This window comes from Leopardus geoffroyi, chromosome B2, assembly GCF_018350155.1.
Source record: "Leopardus geoffroyi isolate Oge1 chromosome B2, O.geoffroyi_Oge1_pat1.0, whole genome shotgun sequence".
In the NCBI taxonomy this organism is placed as follows: domain Eukaryota; kingdom Metazoa; phylum Chordata; class Mammalia; order Carnivora; family Felidae; genus Leopardus; species Leopardus geoffroyi.
The window spans coordinates 124,868,048-124,893,880 of record NC_059332.1 but is presented as its reverse complement, the minus strand read 5'-3'; the positions used below and the strand labels follow the sequence as shown (position 1 = coordinate 124,893,880).

Sequence of the window (25,833 nt, the reverse complement as noted above, 5' to 3'; positions counted from 1 at the left end):
CCCATCAACTGAGAAGTAGCCAGTCGTCATGTGTTGAAATGCTTAGTTTGTATGACAGAATTTATCCTATGAACTGCTTCGTGGGAGAGTGAAAGGGGCCCTGGTATTAATTTTGTTGAGAAAACTAGGATGTATGGTTAGTTACAGGGTGCGTCCCAGATTATATATAATCAGCTATCAGAAAAGAGAGGCTGGCAGGAGCAAAAGGCATTGTTGTAATCATGCATAAAACTGAAGCCTTGGGGCGCCTGCGTGGCTCAGTCGGTTGAGCGTCTGACTCTTGATTTCGGCTCAGGACATCATCTCACGATTCGTGAGACTGAGCCCCACGACAGGGGATTCTCTCTCCCTCGCTTTCTGCCTCTCCTCTCCCTGTGCCCATACATGCTCTCTTTCTCTCTTTCTCTCTAAATAAATACACTTAAAAAAAAAAAAAAAAAGTGAAGCTCCAGCCTTGGTTGAAACCGGAGCATGAAGAATGAAAAACCGGCTGTGGGAGGTAGCTAGCCAAGTCACGTAACTGTAAAGAAAGAGGGTCAGGGTGACGCTGTGGCGGTACCGCCCTTTGCGGTGACTCTCTGGGTGCCGTGACGGATAGAGAACTGTGATGCTTGTGCCCAGGCGCTGCTCTCGGGCCACAGTGCTCTTTGTCCGCACACTGGCTGGAACCCCCCGCGCTGGCTCCACTTGCCAGGTGCTCACAGGTGCTCACCTCCACCAGGTGTGGGGCCACCAGGCTCCAGCAGCGCATCACGTGGAGCAGCGGCCGCGATTTGCTCCGCACGATCCTCAGCATGGCATCCCCGAGGCGGAACAGGTGGAGGGCACTTTTCCGGTCTTGGGTGGATTTAACTTCTCCTGTAAGAAGGCAAGACCAGAACGCCCAAACACAGAACTAGCTGGAACCCATTCGAGCGCAGAGAGAGGCTAAAAATACCCAGAGCGGTAGGATTAGTCAGCGGGGGCCAAGCAAGAGGAGAGAGGACCCTGGATTCAAGACAGGGTGGTTCACTCAACAAGGCCAGACCCCACCCCTCCGAGTCACCAGCAGTTGCCCAATGCCTGCTGTGACAAGTGCGAGCAAGGCTGTGGATGAGGAGGAATGATGCGGTGGTTAAGGAGGAGGGCGGGGGAGTCCGGCTGCCTGGACTCAAATCTTGGCTGAGCCACTTAGAAGCCAGATTACGTTGGACCAGAGAATTCCCTCTCCAAGCCACGTTTCTGGTTGTGCAAGCGGGGATAACAGCACTCACCTCTTCAAGTTACTTTAAGGATGGTGCTCATCTCGGGGCTTGGCACATACATACCGACCCCCGCTCCTAGCTCATTGCTGTCGTCACTCATGCTCTACTTTGCCAGCCCTTAGTGGCACCTCTGAAGCCCTTGCCAAGCAGGTCAGGCCCCTGCCCACTCAATAACATGCTTGTTTAACCTGCTCTGTCTGGTTCCGTGCAGTCCTTGCCTACTCTGACCTTTTGCAATTTCTTTGCCCCGTCACCTTGGTCTTCTCCCTTCTTGTCACTTTCTTCTCACTCATGTCTGGCTTCTCTCATGCCGCCTACAAAATGCTGATCATTATCACGCTCCTCCTTTCTAATTAATCTTGCCATATCAAATAAACTTCAAAATGACAGTAAGAATAATCACTGACATTCACCGAATGTTTACTCGCCATCGAATGCTGTGCTGGTTCTTTAGGTGTCTTCAGTCACGTTATTTTTTTTTTAAAGCAAGCTTTAAACAAACGTAATTATTGCCATTAAGAACAATGAAATGTCAGGAAGGTAGACTGACTCGCCCAAGACAACGCAGCTGGTAAATGGTGAAGGCAGCATTTTAACTCCCGTGTGATTTATTCCGAAGCAAATGCTGCCTTCTCCTCCTAGGTGTGCTGCCTCCTTCTGACCCTGCTCGTTGCTTTTTGTAAGCTGAAAGCCTGCTGATTTCTCCAATGCAAAACACTCTGAAGGCTGCCCCTGGGCTCAGGGATGCTCTGGACGTCTGATGGGTCTGGAGGTTGGTTTTATATAGCTAAGGTTTTAAAGTCTGTTAAAAACTAGCGGGGAAAGAGTTGTACTTCTCAAATCAGAATCTGCAGTAAGGATCAAAAGGCCAAACATATACACTTAGAACTTCAGATTCCTCAAGATGGAAAGGACTTCAGATGTTGCGCAATCCAACCTTGCCACCACAGCACGTGCCCGGCCTGAACCCATCAGGACAGAGGCTCTCTGTTTCCACACGACAACTGTGGCTGTTGACGGACAGTTGCATTTGTGAGCAACCTGCCACCCATTTGGGACCCACGGGCAGCTCAGTCCAACTCTGCTCCCTTCAGGAGGACCTTTCCTTTTCCCTTGGCCTCATCAGTGAAGACGGTGATATTGACTGACCGCTAACGAGACATGCCTTGATGGCAGGAGGCTTCTGACCCTTCCGCTTTTCTCTCCCACCAGTCCCTTGTGGAATTAGGCACCGCTGAGCTGAACGAAGAGACACGGTTTGTGATATGGAGATGGGGTCCCACCCTCATGTGAAGCTATCTGCACCCTGAGTAGCCACACCATTTTCTACATCGCAAGCACAAAACTTAGTAGAGCAACCCAGCACCTGCTGTAGGTGTAGTAACACCTACGGTGCCGGCAGCAGCGACATTTCCATTCATGGAGAATAATACTGTCACTCCACCCCCGCCCCTGCCACACTTGACAGCTGGAAGACAGATCTGCACCAGAACTCAGCCAGGGTACTGTGTGCAAAGGGACTGTGGATTCAAGTCTTCAGAGGGGCTGTTGCTATCAGGGATCTGGGCCGTTTCCCGCTACTCTCACAGCACAGTCTCTCCCGGGAAAGAATTACCTGGCATTGCCAGAGAGTAATCGACTGTGTCCGTGACAGAATGGAAGAGCTGGGACTGCGATGCTTTCTTCAGCTGATAAAGGAACCCTCCCAAAGCTGTGAGGTTCAACTTATCCGTAGCATCTTCAAAGAGCCTGGATGAAATAAACAGACTTGTTATCTGGAGACGATCTAGCCAAGTCTTTGTGGTAGAATCATTAGGACGGTTTTGTCAAATGGGATTAATGAAAATGTGTCAACACTGAAAATAAATATATGTTATGTATGTATTACTGCTGGGTACGCGTCTGCTCTAACTATGAGGTTTTAATCTAAGGGGCACAGATGACTAAAAAAAATATCTGTGTATCCCCATGGCTTAGCACAGCCATGCTAGACAGTAAGAACATGTTTGGCAAGAAGTTGAAAATTGACAAAGCGTCGCTCCCTGAAACTGAGTCACGGGGAATAGAATCCTTAGAAGTAGCTTCAGTGTCCTAAGCTGTATTATAGAAAAGCCCACTGAGTGAATCAAGGCATTTGCTGGGCTACAACTGATGAGTCTAATGCTGGGCCTGGCCTTGAGAAGGACACAAAACCCAAGTAAACCCAAGCCTGTAAGCCCCCTCAGGGTGGGGCTAGCTTTAAGGTTGCCTCTGACACACACCCAGAGCCTTGGACTTGGTGGGAACTCAAGTATCAGCCAAAACAACAAATATCCCTACCCTAATGGGCCTTGCAGGTTCCTTTTGTTTTCTACTCAGCTGGGTGCAGACATTTCTGGCAGAAGGAGCCGGGAAGGAAGAGGGGAGCACAGGCAGCAGGGCTTAGAGAAAGATCGGAGGCTCACTGGAGTTCAGAAGGTTGGCATTAAATGTGCGTTTATATGGCCAGCCTTCCACTGCTCTTGGGTCACCTGCTGCCGGCCCTCCCAGTCTGTGCTCATACCAGAAGGACAAACAGCCCGTGGGGTGTCACGTGCTGGGCAAGGGAGAGTGTCGCCAACAGAATTGGAACAAGGAGCCTCTTTTGAAGAGGTTATAGGACACGTAGGGGTTTTAAGACGGTAATTCGTGGATTAAACATTCGCAAACTATTGAAACAAAGACACTTTTCCTTGCTATTTTGAAATTCCTATTTTAATATTATTGAGTTTCTGCGTCCTATTAACCATTTCTTCTCTCTCGTTCCTAGTAAAAAAATCAGTGGTGGATATTATGCACCACCTGACACTCGTATATACTGCTTTCCAGATGCCGAAACACCTTTACAGCCATCTTGTTGGATAAATAGGAAAAAGGGATTGCTGTACTGAGTTAGTAGATGGAGAAACTGAGTCTCAGCATAACTATTTATACAGACGTAGGGACACCTGGTGGCCCAGTTGATTGAGCGCCTGACTCTTGATTTTGGCTCAAGTCAATCCTACTTGGGATTCTCTCTCTCCTCCCCCACCTGCCCCTCTCCCCTGCTCTATCTCGCTAATACATATACATATATATATGTATGTATATATATAAAACATATTTATATATATAAATTACATACAAAAATAAATAAATAAATATTATATATATATACACACACACACACACACACACATATATATATATATATATATATATATATATATATATATATATATATATATATATAATACACACACACACATTACACACATACAACCAAAAACTATACAGATGTGACCTTGCAGTTAGCGTCAAGGCCAGGAAAGAACTCTCCTGAGCACCAGTGATTGCTATTCCGCTCTCCCACTCCCTGGCTGTCTGGCCCCCTGTACAAACTTCACTGCACCTGTGCTGGGGCACAATGACCCAGCGTGGAGCCTGAAGTGAGGCAGGACTACATGTGACTGGTGACCAACAGCACTTTCAACATCAGAAAGCGTCACGGCTTGGGGTTATTGTTGAGTTTTTCCTCTCGACCGTAACGTGGTCAAATAATATATCACACTCTTGGATGTGGGACTGTAATTATCATCCAAATAATGGATTTCTCCTATTTAGCAAGCTCTCTCCTAAGTGCTTCAAGTGTACTAGTTAGTTTAACCTCACGGCTACCCTGTGAGAGAGTGACTTCGTGACCCTACTTTATGATGAGGCAATCAGGGCCAGGGGAGGTGAACCTGCCCAAGGTCACAGGGTAAGTGCAGACTTCTAGGCCCAGGGAACCTGCCTCCCGAGCCTCCTGTCTTAGTCGTCAGACGGCAAGTGGTTCATTCTGAGTGCAGGGCATGCTGGGAGACAGAAGTATGTTTGGACAAAACAAAAAATCAAAAGAGGCTTAAATGACCGGCCAGCGAATCAAATTGCCCTGGGAGCGATTTTGAGCCCAGAGAGACGGACGTGGTGCTGCCCTCCGGCGAGCAGCCGTCTGGGGTGTGGGGACCATGGCGTGCGCTCATACCTGTCGGCCTGGGTGGACAGTGTGAGCACGGCCTTGGCCGCACTGCTCCCTGTCATGAGGCCGCCCCCGCGGAAGTCGGAGGCCCGGCCTCGGCTGCCTTCCCTGACCAGCTCTTGGATGGAGAGGGGCTGGATGACAGGGGCCGCGCTCAGGGAGCTCTCCGGCTCCAGGTTCTGCTCCGCAGCCGAGTCCTCACGCTCTGGGTCGCCAAGGAGTCCAGAGTCCCCCGGCGCCCTCTGGGGTTGGCTGATGGTCAGAGGGGGCTGAGGGGTGCCGGCGCTGAAATGGGTGTGTTCTAACGTGCCCACGTACTCGCAGACCCTGGACAGAGTCACAGACAAGCAGCTGTTAGGCCTTGCCGCTCAGCAGGACAGCTCCGTAAATCCCACAGTGAGAGAAAGGAAGTCCGGCCAGCTTCACAGTCCTCCCCGATTTCCCTCCTTCCTCTGGTGAGGGCCACCTCTCCCTCTCCCTCCCCCCCCCCCACTACCCACATTCTTTTTTTTTTTCCGAGTTGGACCGGATGGGTTGGAAGTGGGGTAAGGATTCCTCAGACTCTCACCCCATGCTGGGAGGAAGGTGGGTAACAAAAGCCCTCTTCATCCTGTTGTGCCCTGTCCAGCTTACTGGCTTATTTGGACTTCAGCTGTTGGAGGGAGTTTTCCCAAGGAGCCCTCTCCCCCTCCCTCTAGCGCTCTGATTAGGACCCAGGAAGCGCTTCTGTAGGATCCCAGAACGAGCGTCCATGTGGCTGGCAGGACCTCTAGCCATAATGGGCCCTCTCGCAAGGGCTCTGTCCAGCCGTGTCCTGCCTCGCCCCGACTGCCCCATATCACTAATGCTGGGGTGGTGCCCTAATCACAGTAAATGCAGAGAAGTGTCACAACGTAGAGTATAAGTGCCAACTTCCAAATTGTTCCTGCCCAACAGACCCCGGAACTAGGACGGTTCAAAAGAGGCCCAGTATCACAGAGTAAGTCCAGTTACCGGTAAAGACCATCCCGGATAGTTCACTCTCGTGTTCTGTAACTGGGCAATTTTTTGACTGCGTGTAAAACGCTCTGGTACGATGTAAGTCATTTTCCTGCCCTGATGTGCTTGTGAGAGCCAGGAAGAACAGGGGGTCTCCAGCCTCCACATTAAAACCCATTTTGCTCCAGGCTGATTCACCCTGGCTTTTTCATACCCTAGCTCCTCCCAAGATGGGTTTTGGGTTTTTCGATCCTTGGATGATCTGACGGATTCTCTCTTTCCGACTCAACAGACATTTGCTGTTGGCTGCATCTGCTTTGGGGGCATCAAACTGAACCCAGATCTGGCTGGTGCTCTGGCTGGCGAGATCCGGGTGCCTGAGCCCTGCCCCTGACTCCCCTTTGCTGCTCTGCCAGAACGGAGCTTGGTGCGAGGCTTTGGGCAGGTGCTGAGGAGAAGGAGAAGAAACAGCCTGGCGCCTGTCCCCTGCCTTGCCCCCCCCCCCCGCCCCGGGCAGTGCCTCATTGCCCCGGGTCTGCCCAAATGCCTAGGAGACGGGCTTTTTGTCTTTGTCTCATGAGGACTGCGGAGCTAATGCCGTTTGCATCTTACAGGTGCTGTGAACTCTGTCACTGACCGGGGTTTGGGGATCTTGTCATGCACCTGAACACGTGTGGCCAGCAGTCCGGGTTGTGGCTCCCCATCTCCAGGCCTACGCTGAGGATGGCATCCATGCACAAGACGTGGGCTGTGTGCAGCCAGACCCCCTGCAGCTTCCCGATCTGCTCCAATTTCTGCTCCACTTTGAGTTTCACTGGGCCAGAGAGACAGTCATTACCATAATGGTCCAAGGAGGAGACAGAAAGGGAGAGAGAAAGGATGGGAAGGAAAGAATGGGTCGTTGTGCAAGGGCAAAAGGCAAACAGTAGAGGTCACTCGATGTCACTGGCAGCAAGCTCCTCGACAGCAGGTCCCCGTGGTTCATCACGCAAGCCACCCAGCCCGAGGCCCCACAGACCCTGGCGAGCTCAGCTCTCTGCAGTTCAGGAGTAGGGTGGGTCCTCGGCTGGTGGTTACGGTCCTTCCAGGCCCATCTGTGGGTTCTAGGTCAGTCACAGCAGTGAGGATGGGCTTCATGTGCTGACCCCAGCGGAAGCCCCTTGTGCCCAAGCCCTTCTCCCACCCGTGTACTCAAACCGATAAGACAGAATTCCTGGCAATCTGTAAGTTCTCTGAGGTTTATTTAATGTCACATGTTCATGACGATGATCATCTAAACCAGGTGTATGTATGCTCTGGGCGCATGGCTACGTTATAACTGAAGATTACTGAATCGTTTCACTCTCTTTTACGTTTATATTTGTGATCTTCAAATAATACTTTTTTAATTGCAGAGGACTAATGAGAAAGGATGCACAACGTAACTTGATATGTCAGTTATAGCAAATGCCAAGGCAAGGCCAAATGACAGTATCATGGACAATAGCCACGAATCAAGGTTCCAAGTCATTGGAAGATGGGTCTGATGGGATAACTGAGTGATGGTCCGGAACGCAGGAACACAGCATGCTTACATCAGAGGAAGCCGAACCATATTCCTGTTGTAAGAGGCAAACTGAGTTTTCGCAAAGCATCGTCTTTCATGGATGTGATACCGACTTTAGTTTTCATTTGTGTAGCATTTGAACATCAATTCTGGTTTTATAATTTTTTTTTTTAATTTTTTTTTCAACGTTTTTTTATTTATTTTTGGGACAGAGAGAGACAGAGCATGAATGGGGGAGGGGCAGAGAGAGCGAGAGACACAGAATCGGAAACAGGCTCCAGGCTCCGAGCCATCAGCCCAGAGCCTGACGCGGGGCTCGAACTCACGGACTGCGAGATCGTGACCTGGCTGAAGTCGGACGCTTAACCGGCTGCGCCACCCAGGCGCCCCTGGTTTTATAATTTTTTAAGAACCTTGAATGTAAGGATTTTTATGTAACTTACGGTTGTGCACATTAAATATATATCCTAGGTGATCATCTGCTTCATGGCTAATGGATTTTAACCAGGTAAGAGTCAACTCTTTCTGGAGTTCACAAAGCTCAGGTTTTTCTCTTATAAGAACAAAGGTTCTCTGAAGCTCCTCTCCAGGATTTCCTCCATTTCATTTCCCTACTCAGAAAACTGGCCATTCTGCCTTGCCCCACTACAACCTGAGCGATCTTCAAATGTGTACTCTGTGCAGCACCAACACAAGCGGCTGGGTGATGACACAAGTGTGAATAGCTCAGCCAGGGCGCCTCTGGTGTCCCACAGGACTCCTGTTAGCAGCCAAGTTGCCGGGGCCGGAATGGTACGTCTCTTGCCTTCACAGGGATCTACGATAGGCACGCTGCAGGGTCAGCCATGTAAAAGAGCCAAGCCTGCGATCCAGGCTGGGATCTTGTGATCAGCAGTAAATACATGCTGTGCGTCACACAAGCAACAGGGACAGGTGTCTGTCACATGTGTAGACCGCACATAAGGCGCCAGGTGGATTCTGGCTCTTTAGCTGTTACCTTGTGCTATGGCATCACTGGGCTCTTGGACTTCCTTTTCCTCTTTTTCTTCCTGGACACAGGAGGCAGCTGCCATCTGGGCAAGGGCCGAGGCGCAGTTAGCTGCAACTCCTTTGGAGAAAAGAAACAATTACCCCTCACCGAGTCCACCGTCCAACCTTTTACCAAGCGGCCCTTCTGACAGATTTGTTTTCCACGAGGGCCACTCCCACAGCGCTCCTCAGGGACACCCCGCGGGCCACGGGTCCGGGAACGTTACTCCCTCCTGTACCTAGAGCACAGCTCAGCCGCGCTGCTTTCCGCAGCCCATCGAGGCTCATGCAGATGGCATCACGTTCCTTTTGGTTCTGCTCTTTGACGCCTTCAGCTCCTAGAATGAAGGCCAACCCTTTGGAGCTTCCTGCCATTCGGCCAGTCAGGGGGGTTGATAAAGTATCGATCAAGTTCTTCCAGCAGCCCACCAGAATATAGCGAGCAAACGCCACACCTAGGATGTGAAAGGAGCAAGGATCGTTTTCTGGAGACAAAATAAACCACCGGCGGTGAGTGGCATGGGAGCTTCTGACAATCAAGTTAGCAATACTGAGGTGTATGCAGTTCTACTACAGGAAATCAAATTTGATGGATATTGGATTGTGTCATACTTTGTGTTTATAAATAATGAATGTTGCATCATCAGCTAGATGTCGCTAAGTAACTTCCTTCAGGCACTTTTCTGCCAAGACGAGATGTTAATTCATTTATGTCAGCACAGAAAGCTGCCACTTAATGGTTTAATTGCTGGTAACATATGGGATGTATGTATATTCATAAACTCCAGACCCAAGTCATTACCTGCCACTGTGGAGTCATCAATTCTCCTGCCCTGGGTGAAAGGAGACTCCGTAGAAGCTGAAGCCATCAGCTGGCCCCCAATCGCACTGCTCTCTAAGCCATCAATGTCTGTCAAGGAAAAGGGGGAAGGTTTTCCCAGATTGGAACACTCCAGGAACAACCAAAACCAAAAACCAAAAGCCAAAAAAACCCAAATGGCCAACGCAATATTCATTTTTTTTCCACAACAAACATCCATTGGATCTATTATGTACCAAGTATGTAAGAATTTTTTATCAGAATATTAAAATTTTTGTTTTCTTCTTTTAGTCTAGTTTTCTTTCATTTGCCAGAGCCTTCTTCATATTTTTTACTAAAAACACAAACTCTGCCCTCTCTGTTGTTAGAAAATCTATTGACTTAGAATATTTTGACGTTTGACTATCCCTTTTATCCAAAGTGGTGGCATCGTTCCTACATTTTATATGTGCAGTTTGCCCCAACGTGGGTTTCTCTTTCAGAATTTCCTCACGGGAATGAAGAAGAGAATAAGAATAATATCTCCTTGGTCAGATAATTACATCATCTGATTCCAATGTACAACAATAACTTGATAATAATATCTTACAATTCACAACGTGTTTTCACCTAACATTGTTTTCATCAAATCCTCCAGACAACTCCAAGCGGGTAGGCAGGGTAGGTATTATTTTTCCCATTTCACAGAGAAGGAAATAAATGTTCAAGGTAGGTAAACTGCACAAGGCCACGAGGCCGGTAAAAGAAGGAATCAGGCTTAGTATGCAAGTCTTCTGACTCCCATCTGGGCCTCTTTCCAATGACCCCACACACTTCGTGCAGCGTGATATAGGACCTTCAATCTGCATTTAAATTTTTGTTAAAACCAACTCTCATCTCTGGAATTAGCTCAACGAACCACTTCTTAATAAACTGGCAAGAAGAGCCTGGGATTGAGAAGATTTAACTCTGAATTAAGTAGCCTTATAGCCCTGGGCTACACTGCATCTTCTGGCTTTGAATGTCTAAGTGGAAAGGAAGGAACCACCGGAGAAGTGACCATGGAATTGAAGCATATATCCTGAAGGCAACTAATATAGTTGAATACAACACAGAGAGGGATTGGGAAAAGAGGGTAGCCTAAGTTTATTCCTTGACTTTAGAACTTGACTTTCACCAACAGGATGAGAGTTCTCTGCATGGTGTTTGAATACTATTTCATTATACAGTAAGTCCATGAAGCCTAGAGATTTCCGGCAACACATCTCTTTTTTCCCCCTCACATTTTATGTACTTCTATTTGCATATTAAAAATGGTGCATTCCAATAATTAAAATCATACAAAGAAAAAAATGGCGCTTGATTAAACTGCATTTAACAGCCTGCAGAGTGCCTTAGACCAACTTAGGCTTTATTGGTCACCCCCAACCAGCTTCTTCCTTCACCAACATGCAAGTTCTTTTCCTTCCCCGCCAGCCAGACAAGCCGAGGGAAGGGGAGGGTTGGTGTTCCTGAGCAACATAGCTCTTTGAAAAAAGTTGCTAAGATAGGTTTTAAAAATTCTCACCACAAGAAAAAAAAAAAGGTGACCATGTAAGGTGATTGACATTAACTAAACTTAGTGAGGTGATCATTTTGCAATGTACACATATATCAAATCATCATTTTGTGCACGTTGGGCTAATATAATGTTATATGTCAATTATTTCTCAACAAAACTGGGGAACCAAGGCAGGGAGAAATCTCAATGACTGCTCAAATCGGAACAGGCCAGTTTCACTGAAACGAATTTGACCCAGAGTCAAATGGTCTTATGACATTCCCCCCAAATTTCCAGTTACGAAAGTTATGTTTCCTATGTGCTAGGTAGAGGGCTAACAGATTCAAGTAATACAAAGTTTATCTGCGTGCTAAAATTCCTCAGTTCTAGACAACACTTTTATATGACATCAGGAACGGCCACAGTTAGTACAACGTCGATGGTAAGATCGTGGCTATTGCTTTTAGCTGCACAGGATGAAAAGATCCGATGGAAGTTTCCAAGCTCCAGGTTAACTACTGCTCAAATTCACTTGCCATCTCATACTGGGAATTTGCTACAAAGAATCACAGAACTTTATTTTGTAGAATTCTGTGTGAAAAAGCCTATGTTTTTCTCTCATTTTCTAGCTAGAGTTAGAGAGCTCTCCCGTGGATGTGGCCCACTGAGCTTACAGTTCCGTGACAAAGGGGTGGCTGAGTCACAGCAATGACTGATGAATGTGGCTACTGTGAGTGACCTGTTGTTTGTTCATTTTTATGACTGCTGAATGACTCCTTTTGTTAAGGTCCAGGTAAGAGTCACAGAGATTAATTTTGGCAGAAACTACGGTATTTGAAAATTAAAGCTGGCACATTTAGGATCCTTATCCAGGTTCCAAGGCGCTTTAAGCGCTGGGCAGTACTTTCAATCCCTATTGGACGCACTTGGCAAAGACAGGTGGAAACGAAGCACGGCTTACAGTCAACTGAGTAAATGTCCCACACGTGTATGCATTCCTAGATTTTGAATGGATGTAAGTGTGACCATGGTTAACCAAATGCAAATTGGTCACCTGTCCAGTGATCCGGATCCCCAAAGTTTGGGACCTAAGCCTCGCTTCTCTCAGTCGCATCCTAGTTCGAGAACTAGGACTCCAAACACCTGCCAATGGCCGAGACTCTGCTGGCTGTGGACAGACTATGTGTCTTGACTCCCTGCCTGGTTCCTAAATAGCACCTCACCCCACATTCCTCATTGTTGGGTTCTGCTTGTCAGCAGTCTACTCTGCCTCCTTTGTAAGAGCCCCCCAGTACTAACCAAAGGTAATATAACGTTCATTTTGGACAACAGAAACGGCAGGGAAGGCATAGAGCCATGCCCCACACATCGTGTTAGCCAGAGCCAGGAGATGATTCAGATCAGAAACCAGTCTGGGAACTCAGCTCAAACATAAGATGAGCCTGGAGATCTAACATATGAAGGCTACTGATGACAAGTCTTGAGTCCTCCCTGGTCTTTACCTGACATCATGGTGAAGCCATGAAAAGCCAGGAATGACTGTGTTTGCCCACCCTCCCCACCCAAATTCCTTCATGACCACATCCCATACTGCTCTCTATGCTCTCATATAAAAAATCTTTTTCTTTTTGAGAGAGAGAGAGAGAGACCGAGAGAGTGCGAGTAGGGGAGAGACAGGGAGAAAACGAGAGAGAGAATCCCAAACCAGTCCTATGCTCAGTGCGGAGCCCATCGTGGAGCTCGATCTCACGACGGTGAGATCATGACTTGAGCCGCGATCAAAAGTCGGATGCCCAACTGAGCCACCCAGGTGCCCCACGTGAAATTTCTAATGGACAGGGTTTTTAAAACTCAGGGCACTGAAGACAAAGAGGCTGGGCAACTGTTTGGCATTATTTTTACCTCTTGTGCAGCTGGGAAGGGAAGAGAGGACCTCCGACACGGATAGGAAATGGGAAGGGAGCCAAGTTGAAAGTCAAGCGTTTTAACGTGTCTGGCAGCTCAGGAGCAATGAAGGATTAGGGTCACCTACTAGCCCGTGAGAGCTTCCAGGAACAATTCTGGGCTTCGTGCCCAGAAAGCACTTCATATCCCTAGCAGAGGCCTGTAGCTCTCCCCTGACAGACATGGGTGCTAAGTAGTCCTCATCTGAGGGGCACAGTGAGTCCTCCAGGGTCCCGCGCGAAAAATGGACGGAACATTCCTGCGAGGTGGCTTCGCGACACCTCCCTGGCACCGTCACCAGTTGCCGGGGGGGGGGGGGGTTTGCCGGGGCTGTTTCAAGGCTGCTTCTCTGAAAGGGGCTCTCGGGCACTCTCTCCCCGCCGAGCGCCACACGGCTGCGTGAGGAGCCACTGACCGGTCAGCATGGTGATGAGGGGAAGGCTGTTATCCTCTGGGCTGCCCCAGTAGCCAGCTTCTCCGAGCATGTTCCTGTCGAGCACCTGATGATAGAGTTCCTCGATCCAGGCCTGGGAGAAAACCATCAGCACCCCGCTGGTCTGCACCTGCTTCATGAACTCCTTCTGCAGAGAGGACCACACGAGAAGGTGACCAGATAGGACCCCCCCCCCCCGCAAACGAACAGGCCCCTCCTCTGCCTCTTTCTCTCACTGGGGCCCTACCTGAGTCGAGGCTTCGAGGAACAACAAAACCTGTTGATTGGGAGTGGGGGAGGGGTGGCAAGGGAAAGGGGAACCAAAATGGAGAAGTCCCAAACTTCATGAAGTTCCTTTTACTTATGATATCTTAAAAAAAAATTTTTTTTTTAACGTTTAGCTATTTTTGAGAGAGAGAGAGAGATAGAGAATGAGAGAGAGAGAGACAGAGCGTGAGCAGGGGAGGGGCAGAGAGAGACGGAGACACAGAATCCAAAGCAGGCTCCCGGCTCCAAGCTGTCAGCACAGGGCCTGACGTGGGGCTCGAACTCATGAACCCGGAGGTCACGACCTGAGCGGAAGTCGGACGCTTAATTGACTGACCCACCCAAGCGCCCTACTTATGACATCTTTCTAAGAAACCCACATAAGGATAAAGAACGCTGCACTTCCTGTCTTTACTCTTTGGTGTGTGGGGCGATTAGAAACAGCACAGAAAAAGGAACGCAGCAGCTCCCTCTCACTGCCCCAACCGCCGCAGAGATGGAGTGTGTCCCCCGAAACAGCACGTGTGCCTCGACGGATACTTGACTTACACCCACGAAGCTGCCAGTTCCCCTGGGGAGTTTATAATTTATCAAGCGAACGAATGATTGCGGATTCCCTTCCAGCAGCTCTGTGGACTGAGGCTCGTGAACTGGGATCAGGGCTACACCATGGGGTGGCTCGCTCCGGCGAGGGAGCCAAGCACAGCGTAATCACCGTCGTGCTCATTCCACAGCTCCCAGCAGGTGCTGTGTTACCGACAGCTCGTAAGCTTAGCTCTGGGTCACAAGTAGGTCCGGGTACCTTCCGGAGGACAATGAAGAGGTTTCACAACACTGCAAGCCTTGCTTTTCGGGAAAGGGGGCCATACCCTGTACGTCGTCTGATGCTACTGAACATTCTGATCACCTGTTTTGGAAGGTGGCTTACACTTGAGTGTGTGCAGCAATGCCACCGGCTGACATTACTAGGCCACCGGCAGGCGGCCGCTTGTAGGGACTGGGGGCCCTTCCCTCTCTGGAGCAAGGTGGGTAGCTGTGTGCCCCGCAGCACGATGCAAACTGCACCGCACCCCCTTCCACCCTCCACACAGCCCCGCAGGGACTGCCCAGTCCAGGGTAGCAGGGGACATCCCTGCTATCCCTCCCAGGGATCCCTCCCAGGACAGCGATGCTCGGCTTTCCAGCCACTTCTGGCCAGGTCCGAGCGGAGACCATGCACTCACTATCATGCCCGGTGCCAGGGTGGGCCGCTTCCGGTAGTAGTCGCCGTGGGAGAGCTTCAGGTTGAGCAGCAGGGCGCAGTGCGCGGCCGTGTACAGGCTGTCGGCGTTCATCAGCATCTGCAAGCTGAGGCTGCCGCTCCCATCGAATCCGGGAGAGTGCATCATGCCTGGGGGAGAGAGTCAAGAAACCTTTGGGGTTGCGAGCAAGGCACCTGGCAAGACCGGCCTGTGGACAGCCGTGGGCCAACCCTAGCAACAGGAACAAGCACCTTGTAGGACGCTCCCGGAAAGAAACTAGAGCCAGCCAGGGGTATCGTGAGGGCCGCACACACGCCTTAGCCTGGTGGGGAGAGGCATGCACTCTGGAGGGAATCTACTGGGCAAATCTTGAGGAGTTACCCACCAAATACTTCGGTAAAACCACTCAGACCCCCTAAGTCTCAGCTTCTTCACCGACGAATGGGCAGAATAATCGACTGCATCCGTCTCTTGCTCAGAGTCTCTAACGACTTCCCATCACAATACAAATCAAACCTGGACTCCCCTTCCTCTCTCCTCACTCCCCACAGCCACCCGGACCAGCGCTGCTCCTAGACCGACACCGAGACTGGGCCTGCCTCAGGGCCTTTGCATTTGCTCTCGCCACACTCCCCAGAATGATTTCTCAGGATCTCTGGAGGATGTGCTCCCTTCTTTCAGGTTCCTGCTCAAGCATCAGCTTTACAGAGACCTTCCCTTGCAATTCCATCTGAGAGAGCCTCCCCAATACTACCACCCCTGCAATATTCCTCCTCCCCACTCTGCATTGTTTTCATTGCCTCCATGTCATTTATTCTACCCAGCATTATACTAACATGTATTTATTGTCTGCTGTCACTACTATTATCTACTTTTACGTAAGATCTATGAGAGGGTGGGGCTTTGTTCGTTTCGTCCCCTACAGAATCCCCAGTGCCTGGAGAAATGGCCTGGTATAAAGAAGACCCTTGAAAAATATTTGCTCAATGAATAAAAATGAATGAACAGGTTTGTTACGAGAACTAGATGTGATAAGGCACGTAAAACGCTTAATGCAGTAACTGATGCATACTTTTCTAAAAGCAACAATGTTCCTCAAAAAGCAAAACCAGAATTACCACATGACCCAGTAATTACACTCTCTGGTACGCAGCATCCTCAAAAGAATTACAAACAGGGATTTGAGCAGACACTTGTATGCCAATTTCACTGCAGCATGATTCACAATTGCCCAAAGACAGAGCCAACTGAAGAGTCCATCGACAGATGAATGGATAAACGAAATATGGTAGATACGGACCACGGAGTTCTAATGCATGCTACACCATGGATGAACCTTGCAAACATGCTAAGTAAAACGAGCCAGGCACAAAATGACAAATGTAAGGTCCATGTAAATGAGGTACAGGCAAGAACAGGCAAATTTATGGAGACAGAAAGTAGATTAGACATGACCACGGGCTGGGGAAGAAGGCTTTCTCTTTGGGATGATTAAAAAAAAAAAAGTTCTGAAAACAGTGGTGACGGTTTTACAACATTGTGGATACAGTGAGTGCCATTGAACCGCACACATAAAAATGGTGAAAATGGCAAATTGTAAGTTATATATATATATATATATATATATATATATATATATATATTTATCACAATTAAATAATAATGTAATATACCAAAACCGTTGAACTGTGCCCTCTAAATGGGTGAATTGTAGGCTATATGAATTTTATCTAAATAAATTTTATTTCAATCAATCTTTTAAATGAGGAAACAGAGTTTCAAAAATATATGTAAATGAAGAGCTATTGGTTTTTCCCTCATTATTTTTTCTAAACATCGTTTTATGTTTAATAAGGTTTTCATTTTGAAGGGCTCCTTGTGCTTTATACAAATTAACTGAAAGAAAACAAACAAACAAACAACTATATCCCCTGCTTTAAAGATGGGCTCACTCAGGGGCACCTAGGTGGGCTCAGTTGGTTAAGTGTCCAGCTTTGGCTCAGGTCATGATCTCATGGTTCACAAGTTTGAGCCCCACCTGCGCTGACAGTGAGGAGCCTGCTTGGAATTCTCTCTCTCCCTCTCTCTCCCTTTCTCCCTGCCCCTCCCCAGCTCATGCTCTCTATCAAAATAAATAAATAAACTTAAAAAAAAATGTGCCTCATTCTTCTCAAAGCTAGAACAAACGATCCTAAAATTTGTATGGAACCACAAAAGACCCCGAAGAGCCAAAGTTATGTTGAAAAAGAAAACCAAAGCAGGAGGCATCACGATCTCAGACTTTAGCCTCTACTACAAAGCTGTAATCATCAAGACAGTATGGTATTCGCACAAAAACAGACACATAGACCAATGTAATAGAATAGAGACCCCAGAATTGGACCCACAAATGTATGGCCAACTAATCTTTGACAAAGCAGGAAAGAGTATCCAATGGAATAAAGACAGTCTCTTTAGCAAATGGTGCTGGGAGAACTGGACAGCAACATGCAGAAGAATGAAACTGGACCACCTTCCCATACCATACACAAAAATAAACTCAAAATGGATGAAAGACTTGAATGTGAGACAGGTAACTATCGAAACCCTAGAGGAGGAAGCAGGCAACAACCTCTCTGACTTCAGCTGCAGCAATTTCTTGCTTGACATGTCTCTAAAGGCAAGGGAATTAAAAGCAAAAATGAACTATTGGGATCTCATCAAGATAAAAAACTTCTGCGCTGCAAAGGAAACAATCAACAAAACTAAAAGGCAACTGACGGAATGGGAAAAGATATTTGCAAATGACACATCGGATAAAGGGTTAGTATCCAAAATCTATGAAGAACTTACCAAACTCAACACCCAGAAAACAAATAATCCAGTGAAGAAATGGGCAGAAGACATGAATAGACACTTTTCCAAAGAAGACATCCAGATGGCCAACAGACACATGAAAAGTTGCTCAACATCACTCATCATCAGAGAAATATAAATCAAAATCACAATGAGATACCACCTCACACCAGAGTGGCTAAAATTAACAATTCAGGAAACAACAGATGCTGGTGACGATGTGGAGAAATGGGAATCCTCCTGCACTGTTGGTGGAAAGCAAACTGGTGCAGCTGCTCTGGAAAACAGTATTTAATTTAAAAAATGAAAAGTAGAACCACCCTACGACACAGCAACAGCACTACTAGGAATTTACCCAAGGGCTACAGCAATGCTGATGCATAGGGGCACATGTACCCCAATGCTTATAGCAGCATTTTCAACAATAGCCAAATTATAGAAAGAGCCTAAATGTCCATCAACTGATGAATGGATAAAGAAGATGTGGTTTATAAATACAATGGAATACTACTTGGCAATGAGAAAGAATGAAATCTTGCCATTTGCAGCAACGTGGATAGAACTGGAGGGTATGATGCTAAATGAGGTAAGTCAGTCAGAGAAAGACAGGTATCAAATATTTTCACTTATATGTGGAACCTGGCAAATTTAACAGAAGACATGGGGGAAGGGAAGGGGGAAAAACAGTTACAAACAGAGAGGGAAGGAGGCAAACCATAAGAGACTCTTAAATACAGAGAACAAACTGAAGGCTGAGTGGGGAGGGAGGCGGAGGAGAGGGGAAGATGGGTGATGGGCATTGAGGAGGGCACTTGTTGGGATGAGCACCGAGTATTGGATGTAAGTGATGAATCACGGGAATACGCCCCCCAAAACCAAGAGCACACTGTATACACTGTATGTTAGCCAATTTGACAATAAATTATTTTTTAAAAAAGTGCCTCTTCTATGAAATGTAATAGTTTTCAAAACTAACAAGTACATTGGAAACATAAATTTGTAACTGGAATGGTTACTTATATCCTTGTGAATTTCTTAATGAATATGCTAGCAAGAGGATATGGACCAGAAGAAGCTTTTAAAGTTGAAAAATCTTGGGGCGCCTGGGTGGCGCAGTCGGTTAAGCGTCCGACTTCAGCCAGGTCACGATCTCGCGGTCCATGAGTTCGAGCCCCGCGTCAGGCTCTGGGCTGATGGCTCAGAGCCTGGAGCCTGTTTCCGATTCTGTGTCTCCCTCTCTCTCTGCCCCTCCCCCTTCATGCTCTGTCTCTCTCTGTCCCAAAAATAAACGTTGAAAAAAAAAATTAAAAAAAAAATAAAGTTGAAAAATCTTCAAGACCTTTGCTTATTTGAGAACTGTATAAACACTTTTTTGTTCGGAGTAGGTATATATGTTCTTCCAATAAAACTACTTTATGCAAATGTTAGGCATCACCTCTTCGTTCCTTTAAGAATTTTGCAGCTGCCGTAAGAGATTTTTTACTGAGGGCACTTTGTGATCAGAGGCAGAGGTGAATTTATAAAAGAAGGGTTGAGAGCAGGATTTAAAAAATGACATCCTTGGTCGGGATACGAACACTGTGTTCCTACCCCTGATGATCCAGAGGAAAACTCCATACTCTTAAGCTCCTGGTGATCTTGGTTCTAGTCTCTGGTAAATCGAAAGCAGAATTCAGTGTTGCTGGGTGTTTATTCTGGATAGAAATGACTATTCGAGTTTTTCAGGAAAACAGAATTTGCAAGTGGCTCTGATCTTAGGCACGAGTAATAATTTCTTTAAAAAACTTAAAACCAACTACTATTTACCTCGGAATATGTCTTGGAAAACCCAGTACATGTTCAGATGCTGAAAAGGAAGAAGGCAGCTGATGCGTCTGCTGACCCAGAGACGCAAATCATTAGCGGAGGGGTGACAATGTCCCGGAGGGCACTGCTAACGGGTATGCGGAGTTCTGAAATAATCTGTCAGACCTGTTAGAAACAATCCGTTGGTACTGCCCTCTCTCTCGAGGTTGGCTAAATTTCTTACATTACACGGAGCTGGCAAATTTGAGAATAAAACAGAAGGATGCATTATCTATCAGTCATTTTCTTACCGTACCAAATACAGTTCACTGGTGATGTTAAGAAGGAAAATAACACAATGGCCATTACTTTATTAAGTGATTTCTAATTTTTAGAACAAGTCTCTTCTCATAGATTATTTCATTTGACATATAAAGTACGTATCAATTGCCTTCCTTTATTTTACCAGTAAGGAAAGTGCCTCAGAAATATTAAAGGAATTTACCTGAAGTTATACAGCTAGAAATTGGCAAAAGGCTTTTGGTTACAAACTTTGCACCATGCCATGTCATACTTGCTTCCAATGTCGTGAAGAGACTCCACTCTATCATGTCCCTCTTTAATAGATACTTTATTTTACATTCATCCTGACTGGGTTCATTGAAGTGTTCTAAATTTGGAGTGATAAACTATAGGAACTATGACCTTTACCGCATTCTGGCCACTTGCTTTTTCCAGTGTTCTGTAACATTCTCTCCCTCTATAATTAAGATGTTCTTTACTGTCAGGAACAGGAGGGTGGGTCACCTGCTTGATTGGTTACCAGCAAAAAACTGGATACAAGATTAGCATAAATGACCTTGAAATATCTCCTCCATGTCTTAGACAATTTAATGTGTCTTTTCAAATACAGATTAGATACTTATGCAAAACATTTAACAGAACAGAAAAATTTAAAAAATAAGAAGAATAATAGTCCCTGCTTCTCCCAAGTCCCAGTGATACCCATCCCAGATCATACTACATACATTGTAATGAAACTTGGTATTTTCTTAGTAATATACGTTAGACATCTCTTGATATGAGCACTTCTGGATCTGCCTCATTCTTTTCAAATAACTGGGCATACAGCACTGCATGTTTGGAGTAGGATTTATTTAAGTAATGCTCTATTGGTAGACATTTATGTAGTTTCAATTACGAAAATGGCCGAAATGATGTAATAGCTTTTAGCGCTTTTGCAAGTGTAGCTGTGGGCTAAGTACCCTAGAGCAGATAAAGACATACATTAAGTTTGATAGATATAGCCCAGGTATCTTCCAAATAGTTTTATACCAAATGTTCTTCCTACCAATGGTGCATAAGAATAATGTTGTACCCACTCAGCAATACTGGGCATTATCAATTTTCTAAACCTTTATAATGATGTTACGTGATTTTTGGTTGCATTTCTATACACTAATAACAAAGTAGCAGAAAGAGAAATTAAGAGAACAATTCCATTTATAACTGTCCCCCCAAAGAACGAAATACCCAGAAATAAACTAATCAAGGAGGTGAAAGACCTATCCTATGACACCTATAAAACACTGATAAAAGAAACTGAAGACGACACAAATAAACGGAAAGATATCCTGTGCTCATGGGCTGGAAGCATTAATATTGTTAAAATGTCCCTACTACCCAAAGCAATCTCTATCAAAATGCTAACAGCACTTTTCACAGAACTAGAATAATCCTAAAATTTGCATGGAACCTGAAAAGATCCCCAAATATCCAAAGCAATCTTCAGAAAGGTATCACAGTCTCAGATTTCAAGACACACTACAAAGCTGTAGTAATCGAAACACTATGTTACTGGCACAGAAATACACACATAGGTCAGTAGAACAGAATGGAGAGCCCAGAAATAAACCCATGCTTATATAGTCGATTAATCTGCAACAAATGAGGCAAGAGTATACAATGGGGAAAAGACAGTCTCTTCAGTAAATGGTGCTACTTGCAAAATAAAACTGGATCGCTTTATTATACTATACACAAAAATTAACTCCAAATGGATTGAGGACCTAAATTTGAGACACAAAACCATAAAACGCCTAGAAGAAAAAGAAGCAGTAATCTCTTGGACACTGGCCTTAGCAACATTTTCTAGATATGTCTCCCCACGCAAGGGAAACAAAAGCACAAATAAACTATTGGGACTACACCAAAATAAAAAAAACTTGTGCCCAGCAAAGGAAACCATCAATAAAACAAAAAAGGCAACGTGCTAAATAGAAGAAGATATTTGCAAGTAGTATATCCGACAAGGGGATGAACTCCAAGTATATAAAGAACTTACACAACTCAACACCAAAATCCAAATAACCTGATTAAAAATGGACAGAGTGCCTAAACAGACATTTTTCCAAAGAAGGCACACTGATGGCCACCAGACACAAAAAGATGATCCCTATCACTAGTCATCAGAGAAATGCAAACCAAAACCATAACAAGATATCATCTTACACCTGTCAGAATTGCTAGAATCAAAAAGACAGGAAATAACAAGTGTTCATGAGGATGTAGAGAAAAAGGAACCCTCATGCACTGTTGGCAGCAAAGTAAATTGGTGCAGCTACTGTGGAAAACAGCATGGAGGTCCCTCAAAAAATTAAAAAGAGAACTACCATATGATTTAATGATTCTACCACTGAGTATTTACCTAAAGGAAATGAAAGGGGTGAAAAACACGCACCCCCATGGTTGCTTACTGTAGCATTATTTATAACAGCCAAGTATGGAAGTGTCCATCCATAGATCAATGGATAAAGAAGATGCGGTGTATACACACACACACACACACACACACACACACACACACACTGGATTATTATTCAGCCCTAAGGAGAATGAGATCCTGCCTTTTGTGACAACATGGATGCATCTAGAGGGTATGCTAAGTGAAGTAAGTCAGAGAAAGACAAACACCTTATGATTTCACTGATACGTGGAATCCAAAACGCAAAACACACAAAACGCAGAAACACACTTGTACACCCAGAGGACAAACTGATGGTGGCCAGAGGGAAGGTGTAGGCATACGCAAAACGGGCCAAGGGGAGTGGGAGACACAGCTTCCAGCTACGGAATAAGTCATGGGAATAAAATCCCCAGCACAGCATAGCCACAAAATGTCGCCAGTGGTACTATAAAATGTTGTATGGTGACAACAGGTAGGTACACTTGCCATGAGCACAGTATAATGTATAGATGTGTCCAATCACTAGGTTGTACACCTGTAGCTAGCGTCAATTAAGATAAAAAGATTACGCTATTTTACGTGGTAACATATTTATTTAATGAAGTCTCTGGTTCTAATTTTTATATAATGTTACTGCTTTATTTTCTGATAGAAGTTACGAGAAAAAAAAATTTTTAAGAGGTTTGGAAAAAGGTCCCAACAAGCAAATGAAAATAAAAATAGCCTGTAATTATACCATTCTGAGATAAGTACTAACATTTGATGTTAATTTTGAATCCTTTTAAAAATTACATTATGACCACTAACCGCGTCCTTATATGTTACTGGAAAGCATCATTTTAAATAGCTACATAATTTCACAAATGGAGGAATCATAACTCAGTTAGCTTTTCCCTTATTTAGGGGCATTTAAGTTGTTTCTGGTATTTTTGCTGTGAAATACTGCTATCATATACATTTTGATATATAAATCTCTGCTTGAGTTTCTGTTCCCTTAGTATAAATTCCTGAGATTCTCTCAGGAGCCAATGCGGTGACAGGGTTCCATGGGTGTCTTCTGTCAGGACTTGGAAAACTGTCACACATTTGCTGGGCTACAGTCTGTGACTGTGCTTTTTTCTTAAAATTTTTTTTAATGTTTATTTATTATTGAGAGACAGAGAGAGACAGAGCATGATCATGGGAGGGGCAGAGAGAGGAGGAGACACAGAATCCAAAGCAGGCTTCAGGCTCTGAGCTGTCAGCACAGAGCCCGACGTGGGGCTCGAACTCGCGAACCGCAAGATCATGACCTGAGCCGAAGTCGGACACTTAACTGACTGAGCCACCCAGGTGCCCAGCTCCTCCCCTTATTAAAGCAAACCAATCAACCAACTCCACCAGTCATCGTGGTAAATGAGGAAACGTTAGGCGAAAGTCACACATTCACAACGGGTAGGGCAGAGAGACAGGAGAAGCCATCATGGAGCTCACAGGACAGCCTACCTCGGACGTAATTTAGGAGAAACAAGTGGACTCTTTTTCTTAAAGTAGACACTTGAGTTTTCCACTCACTGCAAACAAACCTAATCCTAAGCGACACGGAGGCAGGATAACACATTCACTTGTTCGCTGGAGGTCTTCTTCTTGTATTTTACCTCTCGTGTTCCACAAAGACACGGAGTTCCGTTTGTATCACCATCTCCTGGGCTGTTTAAATCCCAGGGCCCAAAACTGAAGCCGGAAAGAGCATACTTGCCTTCCTGGCTTTGGATCCACAGGGCTCCTTCCGGAGACTGTGGGCCGTTCCCAGAAGGCAATGAGAAGAGGGAGGAAGCAGTGGGGCAGAGGAAGGAGATCCTTAAACGGGCAGCGGATGGAGGTCTGTCTGTGGCTTTCTGCTGCCTGGCAGTGCCAGAGGGCCTGGGCAGGGCCTCAGAGGAGAACAGACAACGGTGCCCGGCCTTGCCAGAGCAGCCCAGGCCCCACGCCACCTCCCGGGTGCCAAGGAGTCTGTGAAGCAGGTAACAGGGGATCCCTGGCCATGTGAGAGGTGAGCGGCCTCCCTGTGAAGATCCCACCTAAGCCCCAGCTTCTGGTTTTACCCTGGAATGGACAGCTGAGGGAGGGCATCAAATGCCTGGCCAGCCAGGCTGGCTGGAGGCGGGGGGTGGAGGGTGGTCTGGAGTCAGAGCTGTTGTAATGTAAAGAAACAGATATTTCTTGTATAATGGAGATTCATGATCGCTGTACTATCTTTTATGAAATCGGGTGCTTTATAAATATCAAATCGCTTGCAATGAGCCTCACATGTGGTCACGGTGAATCTCAAGATCGTAACTGGACACCGCTAATCGAAGGAACGGCAATCCCGAAGCCACACGCCTGTGTGCCTCTATTCATTGCTGTGCGAGGCTGGCTCCTGCTGTCTCGTCCCCGAGGAGCCACCTCACACAGATGCACTCTGTTCTATGCAGGAAGAGGAAGGCGTTTCTGCAGCTGTCCCGGCTCGCGTCCACTAATCATCTTTATAAAACCCATTTTGTCTGAAGGTTTTCAAGCGCCCCCACCGTAGGAAACTAATAGCTTTCAAAGGAAAGGCTCCCTTGAATCATGTGCGATTAAGGGGGGCTCATTCTAACTGTATGTTAGTTGTCTGAGGACAGGAGTCTCTGAGAAATGCCGAGTGAGTCTGATCTCAGCCAGCGGGGCAGACCCTGATAACAGGTCAGGGACAAATGCCCAGTGGGAGTTGTTGGCAAAATAAGGTTTAAAGCTTTTGACACAAAAGTAAATAATGAGCAAAATATCTGGGTTATCACTCAGGGAGACTGTCTCTTCTCCCCCTCTCCGGTTGTTACTCTCTAAACTTTGCCTTGGGTGGACAAAGGCCATCTGCCCTCTCCCGGGTCACTGCAGGGTACAGATGTTTCTTTTTTACGAATCTTCCATATCGGAGGTGATGCTCGCGTGAGCACTGGTTCGGTGCGGAAGTGAAGTGGACCCAAGCCAGCATCCGGCAGCTTCGGCTGACCCACAGCGATGGTCCCTGTGACCCATTAAACCACAGTGGTCACTGAGGAGAACGAGCTTATTGGGAGGGGGACCACAGAGTGATGGGGCTGTGATTTGCAAAGACAGACCAACTCCTGATTGGTAAAAGCATTGTGGAAGTCACTAGGACTAAAAAGACAAACGACTAAATCAGTTACAGGCCATTACTAAAAATTATATTCGGAAACAATGAAAGGATTTTGAAGTCTCTTTTTGATGTATGGATTCCTATGTGTAAAACTTAAGGTGACAACATGCTGGGTCTGATGGGACATTTTCCTGACCTCTAAAATTTGAGGAAGTTTGCAACTTCCAAGAGGCCACATTCTGGCCAAATAAAACATTCACTCAAGCTCTGTTTAGCATGCACTGTAAATGTCCAATGTACAAGATGTCCA

The 25,833-nt window shown here is 46.3% G+C and overlaps 1 protein-coding gene across 6 annotated transcripts in view; it reads right to left on the bottom strand.

The window, feature by feature from the left end:
* The window catches only part of ARFGEF3 (ARFGEF family member 3), a 184,220-nt gene that overhangs the window by 46,721 nt on the left and 111,666 nt on the right, over positions 1-25,833 (bottom strand). For all 6 annotated transcript variants that reach the window (XM_045499782.1, XM_045499783.1, XM_045499784.1 and 3 more), the window contains 9 exons: positions 15,019-15,185; positions 13,511-13,676; positions 9,615-9,722; positions 9,052-9,267; positions 8,781-8,891; positions 6,901-7,051; positions 5,266-5,586; positions 2,860-2,993; positions 713-858 (listed from right to left, as the gene is read on the bottom strand). In XM_045499782.1, coding sequence (XP_045355738.1) covers positions 713-858; positions 2,860-2,993; positions 5,266-5,586; positions 6,901-7,051; positions 8,781-8,891; positions 9,052-9,267; positions 9,615-9,722; positions 13,511-13,676; positions 15,019-15,185 — 1,520 coding nt within the window. The remainder of the gene's footprint in view (positions 1-712; positions 859-2,859; positions 2,994-5,265; positions 5,587-6,900; positions 7,052-8,780; positions 8,892-9,051; positions 9,268-9,614; positions 9,723-13,510; positions 13,677-15,018; positions 15,186-25,833) is intronic.